The sequence below is a fragment of the Berghia stephanieae genome, chromosome 13 (assembly GCF_034508935.2).
Source record: "Berghia stephanieae isolate SIO BIC M18660-M18661 chromosome 13, UCSD_Bste_1.3, whole genome shotgun sequence".
In the NCBI taxonomy this organism is placed as follows: domain Eukaryota; kingdom Metazoa; phylum Mollusca; class Gastropoda; order Nudibranchia; family Aeolidiidae; genus Berghia; species Berghia stephanieae.
In genome coordinates this window covers 9,415,710-9,437,144 of record NC_088372.1, presented here as the reverse complement: position 1 = coordinate 9,437,144, position 21,435 = coordinate 9,415,710, and the positions used below count along the sequence as shown (strand labels likewise).

The 21,435-nt window shown below is 37.3% G+C and overlaps 2 protein-coding genes across 3 annotated transcripts in view; one reads left to right on the top strand and one right to left on the bottom strand.

Annotated features, from left to right (window-relative positions):
* Positions 1–11,354, top strand: part of LOC144959190 (caspase-8-like) — a 31,884-nt gene extending 20,530 nt beyond the window's left edge. Inside the window, exons 8-11 of the mRNA XM_078891734.1 lie at positions 404–641; positions 1,760–1,839; positions 3,984–4,224; positions 6,319–11,354. Coding sequence (XP_078747860.1) covers positions 404–641; positions 1,760–1,839; positions 3,984–4,224; positions 6,319–6,475 — 716 coding nt within the window. The 3' untranslated portion in view covers positions 6,476–11,354. The remainder of the gene's footprint in view (positions 1–403; positions 642–1,759; positions 1,840–3,983; positions 4,225–6,318) is intronic.
* Positions 11,355–14,717: 3,363 nt separating this feature from the next.
* Positions 14,718–21,435, bottom strand: part of LOC144959069 (polyubiquitin-like) — a 58,977-nt gene continuing 52,259 nt past the window's right edge. For both annotated transcript variants that reach the window (XM_078891440.1, XM_078891441.1), the window contains exon 13: positions 14,718–21,244. In XM_078891440.1, coding sequence (XP_078747566.1) covers positions 21,054–21,244 — 191 coding nt within the window. In that variant the 3' untranslated portion in view covers positions 14,718–21,053. The remainder of the gene's footprint in view (positions 21,245–21,435) is intronic.

Genomic DNA, 21,435 nt, shown 5'->3' with positions numbered 1-21,435 from the left:
ATTTTTTATTATCGCCTAACACATCTCGTTCTACAGATTAAGTGTTGTTGTTGGTGAGCACCCTTTGAAAAGTGCTTTGAGCACGTTTAGTGGATATTGCGCTATATAAAAGCTCAAACTTAAGCTCCAAGGTCACGACCCCATTGTCTTACATGACCTTTGACAATCCACAACTTCTAACAGCTTAGCATCCACTTTGTTTGCCATTCAAAGGTCACGACCCCATTGTCTAACATGACCTTTGACAATCCACAACTTCTAACAGCTTAGCATCCACTTTGTTTGCCATTCAAAGGTCACGACCCCATTGTCTAACATGACCTTTGACAATCCACAACTTCTAACAGCTTAGCATCCACTTTGTTTGCCATTCAAAGGTCTTTGATTTTTGTTTTTATTTCAGAAAACATTTCAAAGTGTTTTACTCTATTGAAATTTGATGTCAGGATTGCAGAGAACTTGACCGACATGGCAATGCAGTCAACATTAAATCATTACGCTACAGATTCCAACGCAAACAAATGCCAAGACTGTTTCGTCGCCTTTATTTTGTCTCATGGGGGAACAGACCAGGGCAAAGTGTTTCTCTACGGTAGCAACGGTCGTAAAGTGTGGTTGGACAGCATCACTGGAATGTTTAGGTACGTCCCAGAATTCCCTCATTCAAAAGTAAATTAAAATAAAAATAAAATTCCCTTTATTTATCCCAAACGGGAAATTTGTCTCTAGGCTCTATTCCAAGGGAATACTGGAATAACCAAGGCATTGGAAATTGAGCTAGGGCGAGGTATACTTGCTCAAGGTCACAAAGCGCAGCGGTGGGTGATCGAACTCGGTACCTTTCAGGTACAAAGCAAAGACTGTACTGTACTGCTGAGCCTGTTGTTGTCTTGGAAAATACATTATTTTATTTTTTTTTGTCTTGAATTGAAAAAAAAATATTGGAAGGGGTTAGGTCAATGTATACTTATGTTGATAATAACAAGAAATGAAGTGAGTAAAAAAATGTCAGACGACAAGAGAGAAAATAAACTTTGTGACTCCAACCCACGGCTCCACTTTTTCCATTTTTTCCATGGGTGGTCGATGGCGTCAATTGTAGAGCCTCTCTAACTCGATCACAGCCAGGCAGAGTTGCCATAACAGTAGGGTCATGAGTTCGAGCCCCCATTGCCGCGAAGTTTTTATTCTCCATTGGCTTCTGGCACTTTTCTACTCACTTCATTTCTAGCTCATCGTAAGAAATAGTTAAAAGTCATCTTAAGGCTTTGTTCTGTTCCAAATTCATGTGTTGATTCAGATTCAGATATATTGTACTCTGAGCACTTCCCTGTGACATGGTAGAGTGCTCAACAAATACAATGTATTATTATTATTATTATTATTATTATTATTATTATTATTATTATTATTTATTATTACGAGTATTATCATTATTATTATTGTTATTATTATTATTATTATTATTATTATTATCATTATTATTATTATCATTATTATTATTATTATTATTATTATTATTATTATTATTATTATTATTATTATTATTATTATTATGATGATGATTCTGTTTATTTCTATTATCATTATTATTATTATTATTATCATTATTATTATTATTATTATTATTATTATTATCATTATTATTATTATTATTATTATGATGATGATGATGATTCTGTTTATTTCTATTATCATTATTGATATTATTATTATTATTATTATTATTATTATTATTATTATTACATTATTATCACAGGCCAGATTCATGCCCGTCTTTGACAGGAAAACCAAAGCTGTTTTTCCTGGTCTCTTGTTTAGGACTCAAATACTCCAAAGGTAAATCATGAATGACAAAATTTCATGTTAGTTCTGGGTGGGGCTCCTGACCTCCCCTAGTGGGCAGGGAGGTACATACCGTGTCTTCTATCCCCTTATATCTGTTTTCCAACATGCTCTCCATTTTTGTCTTTGGATTAGATTACTTGTTTTTGTCCTGGCCCTTGCCGGAGACCTGGCTGGGAGAGAAACAGTCAAATGCATAATTATTGTTTTGAGAGATGATATTTTTTTCCTTGTAAATCATCTCTGTTATGTATTATTATTATTATTAGATCTATATTTGTTATTTTGAATGTATAATGGAAGCATTTGAGTGTATTCATCTTTGTTGAATTTTGTGCTTGGGTCCGGATGAGGCTTATAGGTGATCTCAAACTAAGTACATTGGTGGTATGCTCTTGGAATCTACATCTGATCTCTATTTATTCCCAGTTCCCCTTTGTCTTACTTTCTCTTGGGTGCTTTAATTGTAATTCTAATTCTAGAACTTTTTACTATCCCATTCTCTTCCCTTTTACTGGAGCTAAGATAACCTAAATGTGTTGTGCCGTAAAACCCTTTAAAACATTAAAACAAACCATTTTAGTTGTCGTTTGCCTTGACTTGCCATGCATTTTTTGTAGTGAAAGCGCATTACACAAGTTTCTAAAAAAATTCCCAATTGCACTTAGCTAAAAAACTCATAACATCTGCCAGCTGGATATAGCATGCCAACACACAAAACTATGTGTAACCTTGAACGTTTATAGTCTGATTGATACAATTTAGTTAGAACTACTCATATAAATGGCTGGCTAAAAACAATAACAAAGAGCTGAGTGATGTCAATTTAATTCTATCTATATATCATGATTCTGACATGAGGGTTTCAAGAACTCGTTTTTTGTTCCATTTTCCTTGATAAAGACAAAGAGATAGGGCCTCAAACTAGTGGCCGAAGTGCTTGAGCTTTTATATAGCGCAATATCCACTACATATACTCACAGCGCTTTACAAAGGGTCCTTGGCCATGTAGAACGGGACATGACGCTTGTTAGGCGATATTAATTTTTTTTTTTCCAACAGAGACAACACTGTTAACGGCCAGGTACTCATTTTACATCTGAGTACAATGAGAGAATGTGAGTTTAGAACTTTTCCAAGGACTCAACTATGCGCCGAGCGAGGCTCGAACTCAGGACTTTCCGATCTGAAAGCGAGTGTCATACCACTAGACCACATAGCCGCATAAGTGCTTGTGATGGCGTGGATAACAAATGGGTTTGGAATGTTTTTGAAATCCTGTAGAGTGGTGAACTTCACTTCACTGAAAATACAAACCCAAAGAGTATTGAGTCGAATGAAGAAGAAAAGACGATTTCTTTTTCTATTTCCTGATATTGTACTGTCCTGTTGTCAGTCTAGAATTTAGTAATGTATTTATGTCTTTATTGTTTTTTTTTGTTTTTGGCTATAGAAGGGTTTTGAGCCCAAAACGTTCCGTGTTTGGATATTTTTATCTTTTTTAAAGCTGGTATATTCATTTTTGTTTATTACTTTTTACAGTCCACAGCTTCTAGCAGCCTACTTAGTATCACATTAATTTCCCTACAGACGTTCCTGCCAGAGAGAAACTGTTGGATCCCATTATCTCTTCACACAATGACTATCAGACATTGGCAGCCATTTTGTTTGTTTACATTGCCATTAGGGTTTTGTAATTGTGAAACTGTGATCGTAACTATTCTCTAAAGTCTTTTCAATACATGTCATTTTCTTTTTACCATCTTGATCTTCTAGCATCTTACTTAGCATCACTTCGTGCGCTATGTGGTCTAGGGGTATGACACTCGCTTTCGGATCGGAAGATCCTGGGTTTGAGCCTTGCGCTCAGCGCATAGTTGAGTCCTTGGAAATGGTCTTTACTCACATTCTCTCACCATACTACGTGTAAAATGAGTACCTGGCCATTAACAGCGGTGTCTTTGTCTGAAAAATTGTAATATCGCCTAATAGGCGTGTTCCGTCCTACATGTTAAACGTTGCTGTTGACCAGGGACCCCCTTGTAAAGCGATTTGAGCACATTTAGTGGATATTGCTGTATATAAAGCCCCAATTTTTTATAATTTTTTTTTTAAGCATCACTTCAATTTATCCACAGCTGTTCCAAGTTCTTTACATTTGCCAGAGACAGATTCGGGCATTCAAACAGACTCCAGTATGCTGAATGACCAGCAGGATGTGGAGGAGGAGGAGGAGGAAATAAACAGTTTTGTGTGCAACGATCAGGACTTTCTCATTGGCTACAGCACTGTTATAGGAAATGTTGGGTTTCGAGACACACACAAAGGCACCTGGTATATCACAGCCTTGACTGACATTCTTACTCAATATCATACGAGGTGAGGGATGAAACGTGCGGCTATGTGGTATAGTTGTATGACACTTGCTTTCGGATTGGAAAGTCCTGGGTTCGAGCCTCGCTCGGCGCACAGTTGAGTCCTTGGAAAAGGCTCTTGACTCATATTCTCTCACTGTACTCAGGTGTAAAATGAGTACCTGGCTGTTAACAGCATTGTCTCTGTCCGAAAAAATTGTACTATCGCCTAACAGGCGTCATGTCCCGTCCTAAATGTTAAGTATTGCTGTTAGCCAGGACCTCTTGTAAAGCGCTTTGAGCATGTTTAGTGGATATTGCGCTATATAAAAGCTCATTAAAAATAATTTATTAAATAAACATTTTTTTTTACCAATAAAATTGTGAGCTTATACATAGCGCTTTATACACCAAACATGCTCAAAGTGCTTTACAAGGGGAATCAAGTCATAGCATCACATAACATATAGGGCATAATGCAAAGCCTGAAAGACGATGTTACATTTTAGAAAATAATGAAAGACAATGCTGCTGTTAGCGATCATACACTCATCTTATACCTAGGTACGGTGAATGAATAAGAGTACCTACCATAAAGAGCCTTGTCCAAGGACTCAACTTTGCACCATCCAGAGTGGGACTCGAACCATGATCCTAACAGTTCAAAGGTGATTGCTATACCACAAGAGTATTTAGCAGCCCCGCATAATGATATATCAAAAAAGATTATCACTCCACTTCAGGAAAATTTGCACTGGCTTCCTTCCTGTCTGAGGCGATCCCTGATAGCTCAGTTGATAGAGCACTCACTTCACACGGAAAGGGACCAAGATCAATCCCGGGTGCAGTCGAATTTTCTTTTCCAATTCCCCCCCCCCCTCCCCCCCCTGTCCACCAGCAGTAAATGGGTAGCTGGGTCTGTTAGATCTGGCAGAAAGTACATTGCGATAGACCAGTGTCCTATCCAAAGGGTAGCAAGAAATTGCTATTGTTCGTTTCACACTATAGAAACCGTGATAAACTCCAGTTCCATGTGCCTTATGACTATGAAGGACGACATTGTTTTCCTGTCCAATATAGAATAGACTACAACATTGATTTATTAGTTTTCAAATGCCTTCGCCATTTAACCCATCTTTATCTTTCTGAATTAATAAATCTTAAGTCTCGAACCAGAAGCCTTCAGTCATCACGTGACATCACTCAATTATCTGTACCAAAAAGCAAGTTAAAATCTTTTCGTGCCCTTGTTAAGATATCTCTGTCGTATACTGGAATTTAGTAATGTATTTATATGTCTTTAATGTTTTTTGTTGTTGGCTGAAGAAGTGTTTTGAGCCCGAAACGTTCCATGTTTGGTATTTTGTTCTTTTTTGAAACTGTTATATTCATTTTTGTTTATTGCTTTTTTACAGTCCACAGCTTCTAGCAACCTAGTATTAGTATCACTTTGATATTTCATGTTATGATTTTGTTTGAGTTTGACCGATGGACCAATAGTTTTTCCTCCTTTTTCCTTTTTGACAAATTTAAATTAAAGAACCAAACAACAAGCATTAAAGTAGCAAATAACAATTATTAAAGAACCAAACAACAAACATTGAATTACCAAAACAAAAAATATTAAAATACCCAAACAAAAAGCATAAAAGAACCAAATAAACAAACATTAAAGAACCAAAGATCAATCTGTCTAAGATGGTACATCTGTCATACAGTTTATCCCTCTTTCTCCTTAACAACCCCCCCCCCCCCCCCCCCCCCCCCACAAAAAAACAAAAAAAAAAAACAACAAAAAACAAAACAAAAGCAACCCCCAAAAAAACAAAACACAAAAACAAAACAAAAAACTTCAACAAAACTCGACCCAAGGCGCATACCTTAGGCATTGTGAAATAATAGAGAATTTCATGACCTCAGATCATAAAATAAATTACTACCTTGTAAATCCCCGACATAAAACAAAACCGTGGTGAGTCGATGGGTTACATTTACATGTGTGTGCCACAACCATTGCATCTTATTTTCTAATGATGTCTTAGAGATAAAGGAATCCCCCCCCCCCCCCCCCCTCCACACATACACACACCCCACCAATTTCATCTTTTTAATTTACCAGAGAGAGTCTCCAACACATGCTGGTGGCAGTGAATCACAGGGTAGCCACAAACAAGCACAGCTGTGTTGATGAACAAGGGAAACACGGCGACTACACACAGGTGCCTGCACCTCAGCACACCCTGACCAAGCAACTTTGGTTTTCATCTCAGCTGTAATCCACACCAAAATGACTGGAGCAGGCACTTAGGTTGATAATGATAATAACAAGAAGTAAAACGAGTTGAGAACAAGGCGGACGCAGACCTGCCAAATTGAAAATATAAAAAGTCGTAATTTTTAGGAAATTAAAATTGTAGTCATTACTGTCAACTTTAGAAATCAACAATTTATCCAGACGAGGATTAAATAACTCTTCTACATCCTTAAAATGATGAAGTCTGGCATCAACTTTCATTTTCAATAAGTTTTAATGACTTTGAGATGTTCATGGACATCTGAAATTGAAGCCAAAAATTTCGTAATTTTACTAAATGTCGTAATAGTAGGCAGGTCTGCAGACGATGATAGAGAATAAAAAGTTTTGTAGCAATTGGATTTAATAGTCTGATGTCACGTCGCCCAGCAACGGTGAGCAGTGTGGTTCTAAACATAGAAAATCTGTACTTTTTATTCTTCATGCTGGCTAGAACTTTTCATATGTCATGTGATCAGAATGTATAAAAGTCAAAACATGATTATATTTATGTTTTTCTCCTCTGGATACACTTTTATGCTCGTGTGAGAAGTATTTCATAAGGGCATCCATCATTGTTCCGATAGTTTAGAACTAGTTACTAAGTTACCATGCGTCATTACGAGGGAAGTGACGTCATGACTGTTGAAGCGTATTGGAGTTGGATCCACGGTTGATTGTTGAGGGGGCCATAACCCAGGGCTTTCCATCATCCATAATTTGTGCGGCTATGTGGTCTAGTGCTATGACACTCGCTTTCAGATCGGAAGATCCTGTTTCGAGCCTCGCTCAGCACATAGTTAAGTCCTTGGAAAAGGCTCTTTACTCACATTCTCTCACCGTACTCAGGTGTAAAATGAGTACCTGGCCGTTAACAGCGTTGTCTCTGTCCGAGCAAAAATTATAATATCGCCTAACAAGCGTCATGTCTTGTCATAAATGTTAAGTGTTGCTGATGGCCAGGGACCCATTGTAAAGCCTTTGAGCACGTTTAGTGGTTATTGCGCTATATAAAAGCCCAATTTTAATTTTTTAAAAAAATTAACAGAGATCTGGGCTTCCTGACAATGACTTTCTCACTACTCCAATAGGGAAGCCTGACAATGACAATGACTTTCTCACTACTCTAATAGGGAAGCCTGACAATGACTTTCTCACTTCTCCAATAGGGAAGCCTGACAATGACTTTCTCACTACTCCAATAGGGAAGCCTGACGATGACAATGACTTTCTCACTACTCCAAAAGGGAAGCCTGACAATGACTGTCTCACTACTCCAATAGGGAAGCCTGACAATGACTTTCTCACTACTCCAATAGGGAAGCCTGACAATGACTTTCTCACTGCTCCAATAGGGAAGTCTGACAATGACAATGACTTTCTCACTACTCCAATAGGGAAGCCTGACAATGACTTTCTCACTGCTCCATTAGGGAAGCCTGACAATGACAATGACTTTCTCACTACTCCAATAGGGAAGCCTGACAATGACAATGACTTTCTCACTACTCCAATAGGGAAGCCTGACAATGACTTTTTCACTACTCCAATAGGGAAGCCTGACAATGACTTTCTCACTGCTCCAATAGGGAAGCCTGACAATGACTTTCTCACTACTCCAATTGGGAAGCCTGACAATGACAATGACTTTCTCACTACTCCAATAGGGAAGCCTGACAATGACTTTCTCACTACTCCAATAGGGAAGCCTGACAATGACTTTCTCACTGCTCCAATAGGGAAGTCTGACAATGACAATGACTTTCTCACTACTCCAATAGGGAAGCCTGACAATGACTTTCTCACTGCTCCATTAGGGAAGCCTGACAATGACAATGACTTTCTCACTACTCCAATAGGGAAGCCTGACAATGACAATGACTTTCTCACTACTCCAATAGGGAAGCCTGACAATGACTTTTTCACTACTCCAATAGGAAGCCTGACAATGACTTTCTCACTGCTCCAATAGGGAAGCCTGACAATGACTTTCTCACTACTCCAATTGGGAAGCCTGACAATGACAATGACTTTCTCACTACTCCAATAGGGAAGCCTGACAATGACTTTCTCACTGCTCCAATAGGGAAGCCTGACAATGACAATGACTTTCTCACTACTCCAATAGGGAAGCCTGACAATGACTTTCTCACTGCTCCATTAGGGAAGCCTGACAATGACAATGACTTTCTCACTACTCCAATAGGGAAGCCTGACAATGACTGTCTCACTACTCCAATAGGGAAGCCTGACAATGACTTTCTCACTACTCCAATAGGGAAGCCTGACAATGACAATGACTTTCTCACTACTCCAATAGGGAAGCCTGACAATGACTTTCTCACTACTCCAATAGGGAAGCCTGACAATGACTTTCTCACTACTCCAATAGGGAAGCCTGACAATGACTTTCTCACTGCTCCAATAGGGAAGCCTGACAATGACTTTCTCACTACTCCAATTGGGAAGCCTGAAAATGACAATGACTTTCTCACTACTCCAATAGGGAAGCCTGACAATGACTTTCTCACTGCTCCAATAGGGAAGCCTGACAATGACTAATGACTTTCTCACTACTCCAATAGGGAAGCCTGACAATGACTTTCTCACTGCTCCATTAGAGAAGCCTGACAATGACAATGACTTTCTCACTACTCCAATAGGGAAGCCTGACAATGACTTTCTCACTACTCCAATAGGGAAGCCTGACAATGACTTTCTCACTACTCCAATAGGGAAGTCTGACAATGACTTTCTCACTGCTCCATTAGGGAAGCCTGACAATGACAATGACTTTCTCACTACTCCAATAGGGAAGCCTGACAATGACAATGACTTTCTCACTACTCCAATAGGGAAGCCTGACAATGACTTTCTCACTACTCCAATAGGGAAGCCTGACAATGACAACGACTTTCTCACTACTCCAATAGGGAAGCCTGACAATGACTTTCTCACTACTCCAATAGGGAAGCCTGACAATGACTGTCTCACTACTCCAATAGGGAAGCCTGACAATGACTGTCTCACTACTCCAATAGGGAAGCCTGACAATGACTGTCTCACTACTCCAATAGGGAAGCCTGACAATGACTTTCTCACTACTCCAATAGGGAAGCCTGACAATGACTGTCTCACTACTCCAATAGGGAGGCCTGACAATGACAATGACTTTCTCACTACTCTAATTGGGAAGCCTGACAATGACTTTCTCACTACTCCAATAGGGAAGCCTGACAATGACAATGACTTTCTCACTACTCCAATAAGGAAGCCTGACAATGACTTTCTCACTACTCCAATAGGGAAGCCTGACAATGACTTTCTCACTACTCCAATAGGGAAGCCTGACAATGATTTCTCACTACTCCAATAGGGAAGACAAGTCGTGCCATCAAATCCTCTATCCTTTTGTTTCCTAAATCCCTGGGAGTGTGTATGTATGTCACCAGTCATTTGGAGTACGTACTAATAATGAATAGGTTACATAAAAAGGCATAACTATTATAGCAGCAGGATGTATCAGCCATCAAATCCTCTATCCTTTTGTTTCCTAAATCCATGGAGTGTGTATGTATGTCACCAGTCCTTTGGAGTACTAATAATGAATAGATTACATAAAAAAAACACAGGCATAACTATTATAGCAGCAGGATTTATCGGCTGATTGTTTGGACTGTGGGACGTAAAAGAGCGAGGATGGATGATTTTTATTGAGGACCAGCATTTATTTAGACTAGAAAATAAGATTCCATTCTCTGACACCAGAAGATGATTTACACAAGGTATGCATCAAGTCCTCCAGTTCTACACTTCCAATGAAATAGGAACCAGTTTTTTTTTTTTTTGACTTCACATTCTTCTTCCCTATTTTGTAATGGGATTTCCGTAATCTGCGAAATATATAATCAAATAAAAAATGGTGTTAAAGCATCATGCTTTTGGTGTTAAAGTACCGTATCATTTTTTTTGACGTAAATGAAATGTATTAAAGTATCATGTTTTGTTGTAAATGAAATATATATTAAAGTGTCTTGTTTTGGTGTAAATGAAATAGGTTAAAGTATATCAATCATGCTCTTTGTGTAAATGAAATATGTTAAAGTCATCATGTTTTTGGTGTAAATGAAATATGTTAATAGTTGTAAAGTATCATGCCTCCCATAGTGGGCAGAGAGGTACTTACTGTGTCTTCTATCCCCTATATCTGTTTTCCAACTGTCTTTTTGTTTTTGCCTTGGAATGAGATTATTTGCTTTTGTCTTGGCCCTGGCCGGATACCCTGACTAAGAGGGAAACAGTCAAATGTATAGTTAGTTTTGGGAGATGATATTTTTTAACTTGAGGAAGAGAGAGAGAGAGAGAGAGAGATAGAGATAGAGAGAGAGAGAGAGAGAGAGAGAGAGAGAGAGAGAGAGAGAGAGAGAGAGAGAGAGAGAGAGAGAGAGAGAGAACGAGTGTAACTAAATGAAAAATTGCCATATTTATGGACAATAAAGATCTATTATTATTATTATTATCTCTCTGTTATGCGCTGTATTATGTTTTGTTTATGTATTATATATGATTTATAAACATTTGAGTGTATTCCTCTTAGTGGAGACCTGTGCTTTGATGGTGTGCTCTTGGAATCTATATCTGTTACCTATTTGAACCAATCCCCCTTTGTCTTTCTTTTTCTTGGATGCTTTAATTGTAATTCTACAACTTTTAACTATCCCATTTTCTTCCTTTTTATTTTTACTGACGCTGATATGACCCTTATGGCACTTATGTAATGCACCTCACACGGTAAGGGTGTTTGTGTTCTCTGCTCTTTTATGATAATTCCTCTGAAAATATACACATTTCTTTTTTTAAAATGGATTTTATATTGGTGTTATTCGGAACCTTCTATGCGCATCCTGGTGTATATTTTAAAAAAATCTTGGGTGGGGTTCCCGACCTCCCACAGTAGGCAAGAAGGTACTGGCTGTTTCTTCTATCCCCCTGTATCTGTTTTCCAATTGCTTTCTGTCTTTGTCTTGGAATGAGATTACTTAGTTTTGTCCTGAGCCTGGTCGGAGTCCTTGGCTGGGAGGGAAACAGTCAAATGTATAGTTAGTTTTGGGAGATGATATTTTTTTTTTTTCCATGTAAATCATCTCTCTGTTATGTAATGTTATTTTTTTATTTTTAACATATGATTTGTAAACATTTGAGTGTGTTCCTTAGTGGGATCTTGTGCTGGTGTCTGGGTGAAACATTTAGGTCATCTCAAACTAAGTACACTGATAGTGTGCTTTGGAATCTACATTTTTCCTATTTGAACAATTCCCCTTCGTCTTACTTTTTCCTCAAGTCCTTTTAATTGTACATTTAAAATGTTTTTACTATCCAATTTTCATCATTTTACTGGTGCTGATATGACCTAAATGTGTTGCAGGCTGTAAATCCTTTAAAAACAAACACATTTTTAAAAATCAAATAATTTTAAAGCAATCTTAAAATGTCTAACTAGGTCATTTGACTTGTATCGATCTTCCACACAGTTTACCACCTCGCCATTACCAATGGTTCATGCCTTTTGGGGAGAAGGAAAATTGACCTGTGCTATGCGATGTCACCTATCCGATCCATGACCACGTTTCTGGGTGGGGTTCCTGATCTCCCATAGTTGGCAGGGAGGTACTTACTGTGTCTTCTATCCCCCCTATATCTGTTTTCCAACAAGCTTTCTGTCTTTGTCTTGGAATGAGATTACTTGGTTTTGTCCTGGCCCTGGTCGGGTACCCTGGCTGGGAGGAAAAAGTCAAATCTATAGTTAGTTTTAGATGATATTTTCTTGTCTCTGTTATGCAGTGTATTTTGTTTAGTTTACATATTATATATGATTTGAAAACATTTGAGAGTGTTCCTCTTACTAGGGACCTGTGCTTGTGTCTGGATGAGACTTTTATAGGTGATCTCAAACAAAGTACTTTGATAGTGTGCTCTTGTTTGTTTGTTTGTTGCTTTAGGTCTCTTCCAACACAATTGAGGTTATATGAGAGACCGCTGAAACAAAAAAACAAAAACAAGCAATCTAACAAAAATAGTACAAATGCAAATCAAAATCATAACCTAAAGATATCATAAGCTAAATTATAAATAACCAAGAACAAACAGGCAGAAGATTTACAGGAAAAAAAATATCCCCTGTCAAAAATACAATCACAAACCAAAGAAGCAGGATAGGCTAGTAAAGAGAAGAAGAAACGACATCACTATCGGATCGTACACCCATGCGAACATCATAGGTATATGATTCAAGGGTGATGCTCCCATCCAACCACCCGCAGTGTGCTCTTGGAATCTACATCTGTTTCCTAGTTGAACCAATTCCCTTTTGTCTTACCTTTTCTTGGGTGCTTTAATTGTAATTCTAGAACTTTTAACTTCCTTTTTCTTCCTTTTTACTGGCGCTGATATGACTTTAATGTGTTGCAAGCTCCGTAAAACCCTTAAAAACAAACATGTTCTGAAACAAGTGGAACATACCGCCTTGTTGTAGAAAAGCAAATGTCCTGAAACAAGTGGAACATACCACCTTGTTGAAGAAAAGCAAATGTTCTGAAACAAGTAGAGCAATTTAAATCATGAGTTGATGGAAGGTGCGACATTGAAATGCCAGGTTGGTCAAGCAAAGGAATGTTCCAGAACATGATCAATATTTTCCCAGACGGAGACATGTTGTTTGTTTTTGTCTTCAAGGGTTTTACGGTACTTGTGACCCATTTACTGGGTGGGGATCCTGACCTCCCATAGTGGGCAGGGAGGTACATGCTGTGTCTTCTATCCCTCCATACCCGTTTCCCAATTGTTTCCTGTCATTGTCTTGGAATGAGATTACTTAGTTTTGTTCAGATCCTTGCCGGAGCTCCTTGGCTGGGAGGGAAACAGTCGAATGTATAGTTATAGTTTTGGGAGATGATATCTTTTTCCTTGTAAATCATCTCTCTGTTATGCATTGTATTATGTTTAGTTAACATATTATATTATCTGATTGGTAAACATTTGAGTGTATTCCTCTTAGTTGGGATCTGTGCTTGTGTCTGGATGAGACTTTTAGATGATCTCAAACTAAGTACATTGGTGGTATGCCCTTGGAATCTACATCTGATCCCTATTTATTCCCAGTTCCCCTATGTCTTATTTTTTCTTGGGTCCTTTAATTGTAATTCTATAACTTTTTACGATCCCATTTTCTTCCTTTTTACTGGCGCTGATATAACCTAAATGTGTTGCAAGCGCTGTAAAACCCTTAAAAACATAAAACATAAAAAACAAACCCATTAAGGTCTTATCAGTGTCAGTAAAAAGGAAGGAAATGGGATAGTCAAAAAAATGATAGAATTACAAATATGTTTGTTTTTAAAGGGTTTTATGGCGCTTGCAACACAGTTAGGTTATATCAGCGCAAGTAAAAAGGAAGAAATTGAGGTAGTAAAAAGTTCTAGAATTACAATTAAAGCACCCAAGAAAAAGTAAGACAGGGGAACTGGGAACAAATAGGGATCAGATGTAGATTCCAAGAACATACCACCAATGTACTTAGTTTGAGATCACCTATAAGTCTCATCTGGACACAAGTACAAAATCCAACAAAGAGGAATACACTCAAATGCTTACATTATACATTTAAAATAACAAATATAATAATACATAACAGAGAGATGATTTACAAGGAAAAAAATATCATCTCCCAAAACAATAACTATGCATTTGACTGTTTCCCTCCCAGCTAGGACTCCGGGGCCAGGACAAAACCAACTAATCTCATTCCAACACAAAGACAGATAGCATGTTGGAAAACAGATATAAGGGGATAGAAGACACAGTATGGACCCCCCTGCCCACTATGGGAGTAGTTCCAAATAAAGCAACAAAGGCAGATGGGAATCAGTTCGAAAAGGGAACAGTGGAGATTCCAGAAGCATATATATATGTATAGTGTGGTGAGTTTGAGATCACCTAAAAGTCTCATCCAGACACCAGCACAGGATCCCAACAAGAAGAATACATTCAAATATTTAAAAATTACATACAACAACCATAATACTGTCCCCGCGGAAAATTGCAAATGAAAACCCCAAAAACTGCACCCAAAATTTCAAAAATTGCATGCAAAAAATGCAAAAATTGCATGCAAAAAATGCAAAAATTGCAAATTTAAGACAATGTTATCGAGAAACAGCGCACAATAATTTAATTCTTGCTTTAATTCTTTAACAAGCACAGTCCACCAATTTTAGTTGGTATGTATTATACAGTATTGTGTCCATAAATTACATTGATATTGACATTGCATACACAGAAAAGAAATAATATGCCAGGTATATACAGGGGATGCCACCAGGAGATTTTGAAAAAAACAAAACACTTGTACACAAAATGCATGGATTCCTAACAATTATGTGGTAGAAAAGCTCATAAATTTAAAAAAATATAATAATTATTATTATTATATCTCCAAGTACACCTATACATCATAATAATACAGTGGAACTCGGGAGTAACGAGATCGAGGGGACCAGCCATAAAAACTTTCTATTTCCGAGTTACATGAATCTATGTTTATGATAGTATATTAAAGACCCATAATATATAAAAAAATATATATATACTAATAATAATGTACTTTATTCATCCAAAAGGAAATTTTTGTACAGACATATAAAATGCCGACAATGATACATACATAAACATAATATACGTAAATATAATGTGGTAAACTAAAATTTGGTAATAAGTATATATAGTGTAATAATATTGTAGGCTGTAAGAATAATTACATAGTGTAGACCTGTAAATGAGCTCTATAAAAATTGACTGAAACTCTTCCGACAAACTGAAGATTCAATTATTTTTTTTTAAATAAGGGCATCATTGGATAGGAGAGTGATAAATACAATATATCAAAATAGTGGGTGTTATTTCTTACTGGAAGTATGACTGCCATAATTTGATGTAGAAGGAATGCTAAATAAGCATGTCATTCATATAGGTAATAATGACTTCATCAAAGTCATATTCCTGCCTCTGGAATTTTTTTGACATAGAAAAATAATCACCATTATCATCTTTAACTTCTAGCCATGACCAATTGAATTTATTCCTCACGGAACTCACATCTTTATCGATGCTCGACAAGTCTGAATTGCGATCCACGAACAGCTCAGCCATTGTGAGAACATTAGAATAATGTAGCAATGAGCAAACTTGATTTTCAATCAGTAAATGACAAAGAAAAAAACTTAAATAAATATGACTTCAGGCCAATACACTGAATTATTAAGTAGAAGTGAATTATCAAGAAGAAACTTCGGCAGGCGTAGTGGAAAAATTCAAAGAATCGAAATGAAGGTAAATCGCCACAAAACAGCAAGCTCGCTTGGGCTTGAGCAAAACAATAGAAAACGTCCTGATTTGCACGGGAATTAATTAGGCTACTTACCATTGTTCCGTATGATCAGGTACTCAATCAGTGAAGAAACGGTCAACCAGTTTGTTTACAACGTGAGGCAATCGAAATGTGCTTGTAGCAATCTATCCTAACTTTCGATTTGAAGATGTCTACATAACGGACTTGCGGCATTCGCAATTTACTTTATCATAGTTTTGAGACTCGCCAGGTAAATGTGGTCAATTTTGGCTTATCTAGATAAAACAGTGAAATTTATCGCTCAGTGGCTCAGTTAAAATTGGCTACAGTTGGGATCACGACGGTTTGGAAAGTGAAAAAATAATTTAACAAAGGATGTGTGAAAATACCCAGGGAAGTGTTCAGACACGCCTTTTATAAAAAGCGTCGCTTTGTCTTGGCAATATATATATCGTTAATATAAACGGTCCCCATGAGCTATGCGTAGCGCTGTGGAACACTCCTAATTATTTTACGGTCATTCGACTACGATTTGTGAATTCTTTCTTTTTTTATTTCTTTCTTTCTTTCTTTCCTTTTTTAAATATTTGAATTTGACAAATTGACTGATTTCAGTTTATTGACTGAGAATTTACAGGTCTAATAGTGTAAATTAAGGGACATAAAGATTATAAAATTGTAAAGATATAAATATCTAGAAGAGGTATATTGATGTCAACATATACGAAAAAAAAGCTAAGAATTAGTTACAGTATAATACTATTGTAAATTGACTGAGAAAAATTACATAGTATAAAGTACATGGCACGTAATGTAGAATAAAAATGTCAATAGAAAAGTTGTAGTAAGCGATTTTATAAATTGATGTTTAAATTTTGTGGGTGTGGAGTAATTTTAAAGAAAAGAAAATTCTGCAACTGTAAGGTAAAAAGGATCGGAGGTGTCTTTCACTTTTTGTTCGTATAGACAACAATCGTCACTTCTGTTCGACTTAGTGATCTGAAGATTTAAAGGATGTGTAGGATTATCTAAAATATTACCAATTTTTCTTAAGCAGCATTCTGAATATAAATCATTAAAAGACATGGATCCTGTAGTAAATCATTAGCTCTTTTAATAGTCCTGTCAAAGTTAGCTTTTGCTGCGCTAAGACAATTTCCCCCCCAGGCAGTAATACAAAAAACCAAAACGCTTTCTATTACAGATCTAAAAAATAGCGTACAAAGTGTTTTGTCGATGTTGAGTTGGGACAATTTCCGTAAAAAGTACAATAAGTACAATAATAGAATGATGTTACTTGAGCTTTTATATAGCGCAATATCCACTTAACGTGCTCAAAGCGCTTTTATAAGGGGTCCCTGGCCAACAGCAACACATAACATGTAGGACGAGACATGACGCCTGTCAGGCGATATTACAAATTTTTGGGACAGAGACAACGCTGTTAATGGCCAGGTACTCATTTTACACCTGAGTACGGTGAGAGAATGTGAGTAAAGAGCCTTCTCCAAGGACTCAATGCGCCGAGCGAAGCTCGAACCCAGGACCTTCCAATCCGAAAGCAAGTGTCATACCACTAGACCACATAGCCGCATGTTAGCAATAATACTATTATTAAATAGCATAATGTCATATGGAGGGTAACAGGGTGCGTTGCTTTTTGGCTGCTGGGCTTGGCTGTTCAGAATTAAATAATTTAGCCTTTAGGCGCTCGGCATTGGCAGCATGCTTATCCGTCCGCATGTGATGATCGACAGATGACTTTCTCTGATGATCTAAAACGATGTTACATGCATAACAAAAAAGTTTTGTCCCAGACACATAAGTTGTCTTTAGAAATTGTCTATGTTAGTCGGTCCCAGGCTGTTGTCTTGGAACCATTCTTTGCTGAATGATTAGACGTCATGAGCGATTTTTTTTTCTCATACAACTCAAACTCAATTTCGGCACAAATCCAACAAAAGCCTACTAGAAGATGATAAATTGCCGGGATGAGTCAATCGATTGAAAACAATGAATTATCTACTTCCTGTGTTGTCAAGGGAAGCTTCTTGCGAAATCTTTAATAGTTTTGTGTGACGGTGGCAGTAGTATTTTTCTATGATTAGCATTATATGATTATATGTGACTCCAGAACATGGAAAATTGCAAAATATTGCGTCAATTGTCAAAATTGCAGTCCCGTTGCGGTAACAGGGAAAAATCGCGGCCGCAACTACCGCGATTTCCTGGAGGGACAGATAATAGTACACAGCAGGGAGATGATTTACAAGGGAAAAAATATCATATCTCAAAACTAATACTGTACATTTGACTGGTTCCCTCTCAGCTAAGGACCCAAGCCAAGCAATCTCATTTCAAGACAAAGACAGAAAGCAACTTTGAAAACAGCTGTAAGGGGATAGAAGACACAGCAAGTGACCTGACCACCATGGGAGGTCATGTATTATGTCAAACAATAAAAATAAGAAAAGATGAAATAAGATGAACTCTATTTATCCACTTCTAGAAATTTACATTGGGTATTGCCATAGACTAATGAATTTCAAAAAAAAAAAAAAAAAAGCAAATAATAAAAATGAAATACAATGACATTAAAGTAAACCAATAAAAAGCTTTAATAAAATTTAACACCTTAAAATAAAACTATCATACCTCCCGAATTAACTCAACCTCTCATTGTCTGATATTTTGATCAGCGTCAGTAAAAAGGAAGAAAATGAGATAAAAGTAAAAAGTTCTAGAATTACAATTAAAGCACACAAGAAAAGGCAAGGCCAAGGGGAATTGGTTCAAATAGGAAAAAGATGTAGATTCCAAGAGCACACTATCAAGTGCTTAGTTTGAGATCACCTTAAAGGTTCATCCAGACACAAGCACAGGTCCACACAAAGAGGGATACACTCGAATGTTTACAAATCATATATAATATATAAACAAAACAATACAGTGCATAACAGAGAAGATTTACAAGGAAAACAAATATCATCTCCCAAAACTCTAACTTAACTAAACATTTGACTGTTTCCCTCCCAGCTAGGGTATCGGATCAGGGCCTGGACAAAACCAAGTAATCTCATTCCAAGACAAAGACAGAAAGTATATTGGAAAACAGATAGAGGGGGATAGAAGACACAGTACAGTAAGTGCCTCCCTGCCCATTATGGGAGGTCAGGAACCCCACCCCGGTAAAGAAGTTGCTGCAGTCAGAAACAATGGAGTAGAGATAGTAAATGCAGTGAAGCACGACACTTGATAATGATAATGGAAATAAAAAGTGGGAAATCCACTAAATGTGCTGAAATTGCTTTACAAGGGATCCCAAGCCAACAGCAAAATAAAACAAGGACAAGAAATTTAAGGCGATATTAAATTTTTTTTTTTTTTCAACAGAGACATTGCTGTTACAAGCCAGATACTGATTTTAAACCTGAGTATGGTGAGAGAATTTGAGTAAATAACTTTCTCTAAGGATTCAACTTTGTGCTGTCCACAGTATGATTCGAACCAGAGACCTACAAGTCTTAAATTGAGTGTGAAACGACTATACTAGTACAAGTAGCTACTAGAAAACAATGCCACACAAACCTCTCTTTTTTTGTCTAATCAGGATCAGAGGAGAGGGGGTTCGTTGCCTTTTAAGGGTTTTACAGCATTTGCAACACATTTAGCTCATTTCAGCGACAGTAAAAAGAAAGAAAATGGGATAGTAAAAAAACTTTAGGTTTGCAATATTTAAAAGCATTCGAGAAAAAGTAAGACAAAGGGGAATGACTCGAATAGGAAACAGATGTAGATTCCTAGTGCACACAGTCAGTGTACTTAGTTTGAGATCACCTAAAAGTCTCATCCAGACACAAGTGCAGGCCCCCAATTAGAGGAACGCACTCAGATGTTTACACATCATGATACTAAAATGTAAGAGAACCTAATAGAGAGATGATTTACAAGAAGAAAAAGAATATCATTCCCCAAAACTATAACTATAACTATACATTTAACGGTCTCCCTCCTTGCAAGGACTGCAGCCAGGGTAAGGACAAAACCAAGCAATTTTATTCCAAGACAAAGACAGAAAGCTAGTTGGAAAACAGATATAAGGGGATAGAAGACACAGCCAGTGACCTCCTGCCCACCATGGGAGGTTAGAGGACCTCGCCCAGGAAGAGGGGGTTCAGTGGTCCATTAAAAAATAAACCACCATCAAAACAAAACAAAACAAAAAACTTAAGCTTTTATATAGCGCAATATCCACTAAACGTGCTCAAACCACTTTACAAGGGGTCCCTGACTAATAGCAACACGTAACGAGTAGAACGAAACATGATGCCTCTTAGGCGACATTAAAAAAAAAAAAAAAAACGTAATTGAGCTAATATATAGAGCAATATCCACTAAATGTGCTCAAAGTACTTTACAAGGTGTCCCTGGCCAACAACAACACTTAACATTTTGGACGGGACATGACGCCTGTTAGGCGATATTAATTTTTTTTTCGGAGATAGATATAGATAACTCCGTTAAAGGCCAGGTACTCATTTTACACCCGAGTGCGTTGAGAGAATGTGAGTAAAGAGCCTTTTCCAAGGACTTGACTATGCGCTGAGTGAGGCTCGAACCCAGGACCTTCTGATCCAAAAGCGAGTGTCATACCACAACCAACAGTAAACCAACAATAAGTGCTTTGAAAGAGACTGGTGATTTTATAAATAGCAGCAATTATACAGGAGTCCTGAAGCAGCCAACTCTAGTTACGTTCACAGACCTTGAACTTGTATCACAATCACAGACCTTGAACTTGTATCACAATCACAGACCATGAACTTGTATCACAATCACAGACCTTGAACTTGTAACACAATCACAGACCATGAACTTGTATCACAATCACAGACCTTGAACTTGTAACACAATCACAGACCTTGAACTTGTAACACAATCACAGACCTTGAACTTGTATAAATGCTATTGGTCAGAAGGTAAAAACCGAGTGGTTTGAAGGAGGAACTTAAGTGAGAACTAATCACCAACCTGGTGGTATAGACACATTAACAAATAGAACTTCCCTCAATCTAAACCCTCTACCATGATTTCATCCCAAATACCTCAACCACGACATCAACGGAATGACGTGAAATTATAATAATGGAAGAGGGTATCAAACCAAAATAAATTTAACATTGTCAATGTTATGAATACAATTTTTAGGCATATCGCACCACTTGAAGTAGGAAGTGCAATAATTCCAGTTCCTTTGGTATGGCACAGCAAATGTCTGGCTGATCACATTCCTAATATTAAAATCTCTGTACACACTCTTAACAACTTGTCCTACAGCTGAACGCACGTCTGAAAAAAAAAGAAAAAGATATAGACATTAGATCACACACCCGTATGGTCATTATTTTGTATCCAAAAATAAAAAAAATAAAATAAAAAGGTAAGACCACAAGCTAGAGGTGCCTAAATGAACCAATAAAAGTGAGTGATTAACTCACTCAACCCTAACACCGTCTATATCCGTAGTTTACTGGGCTTAC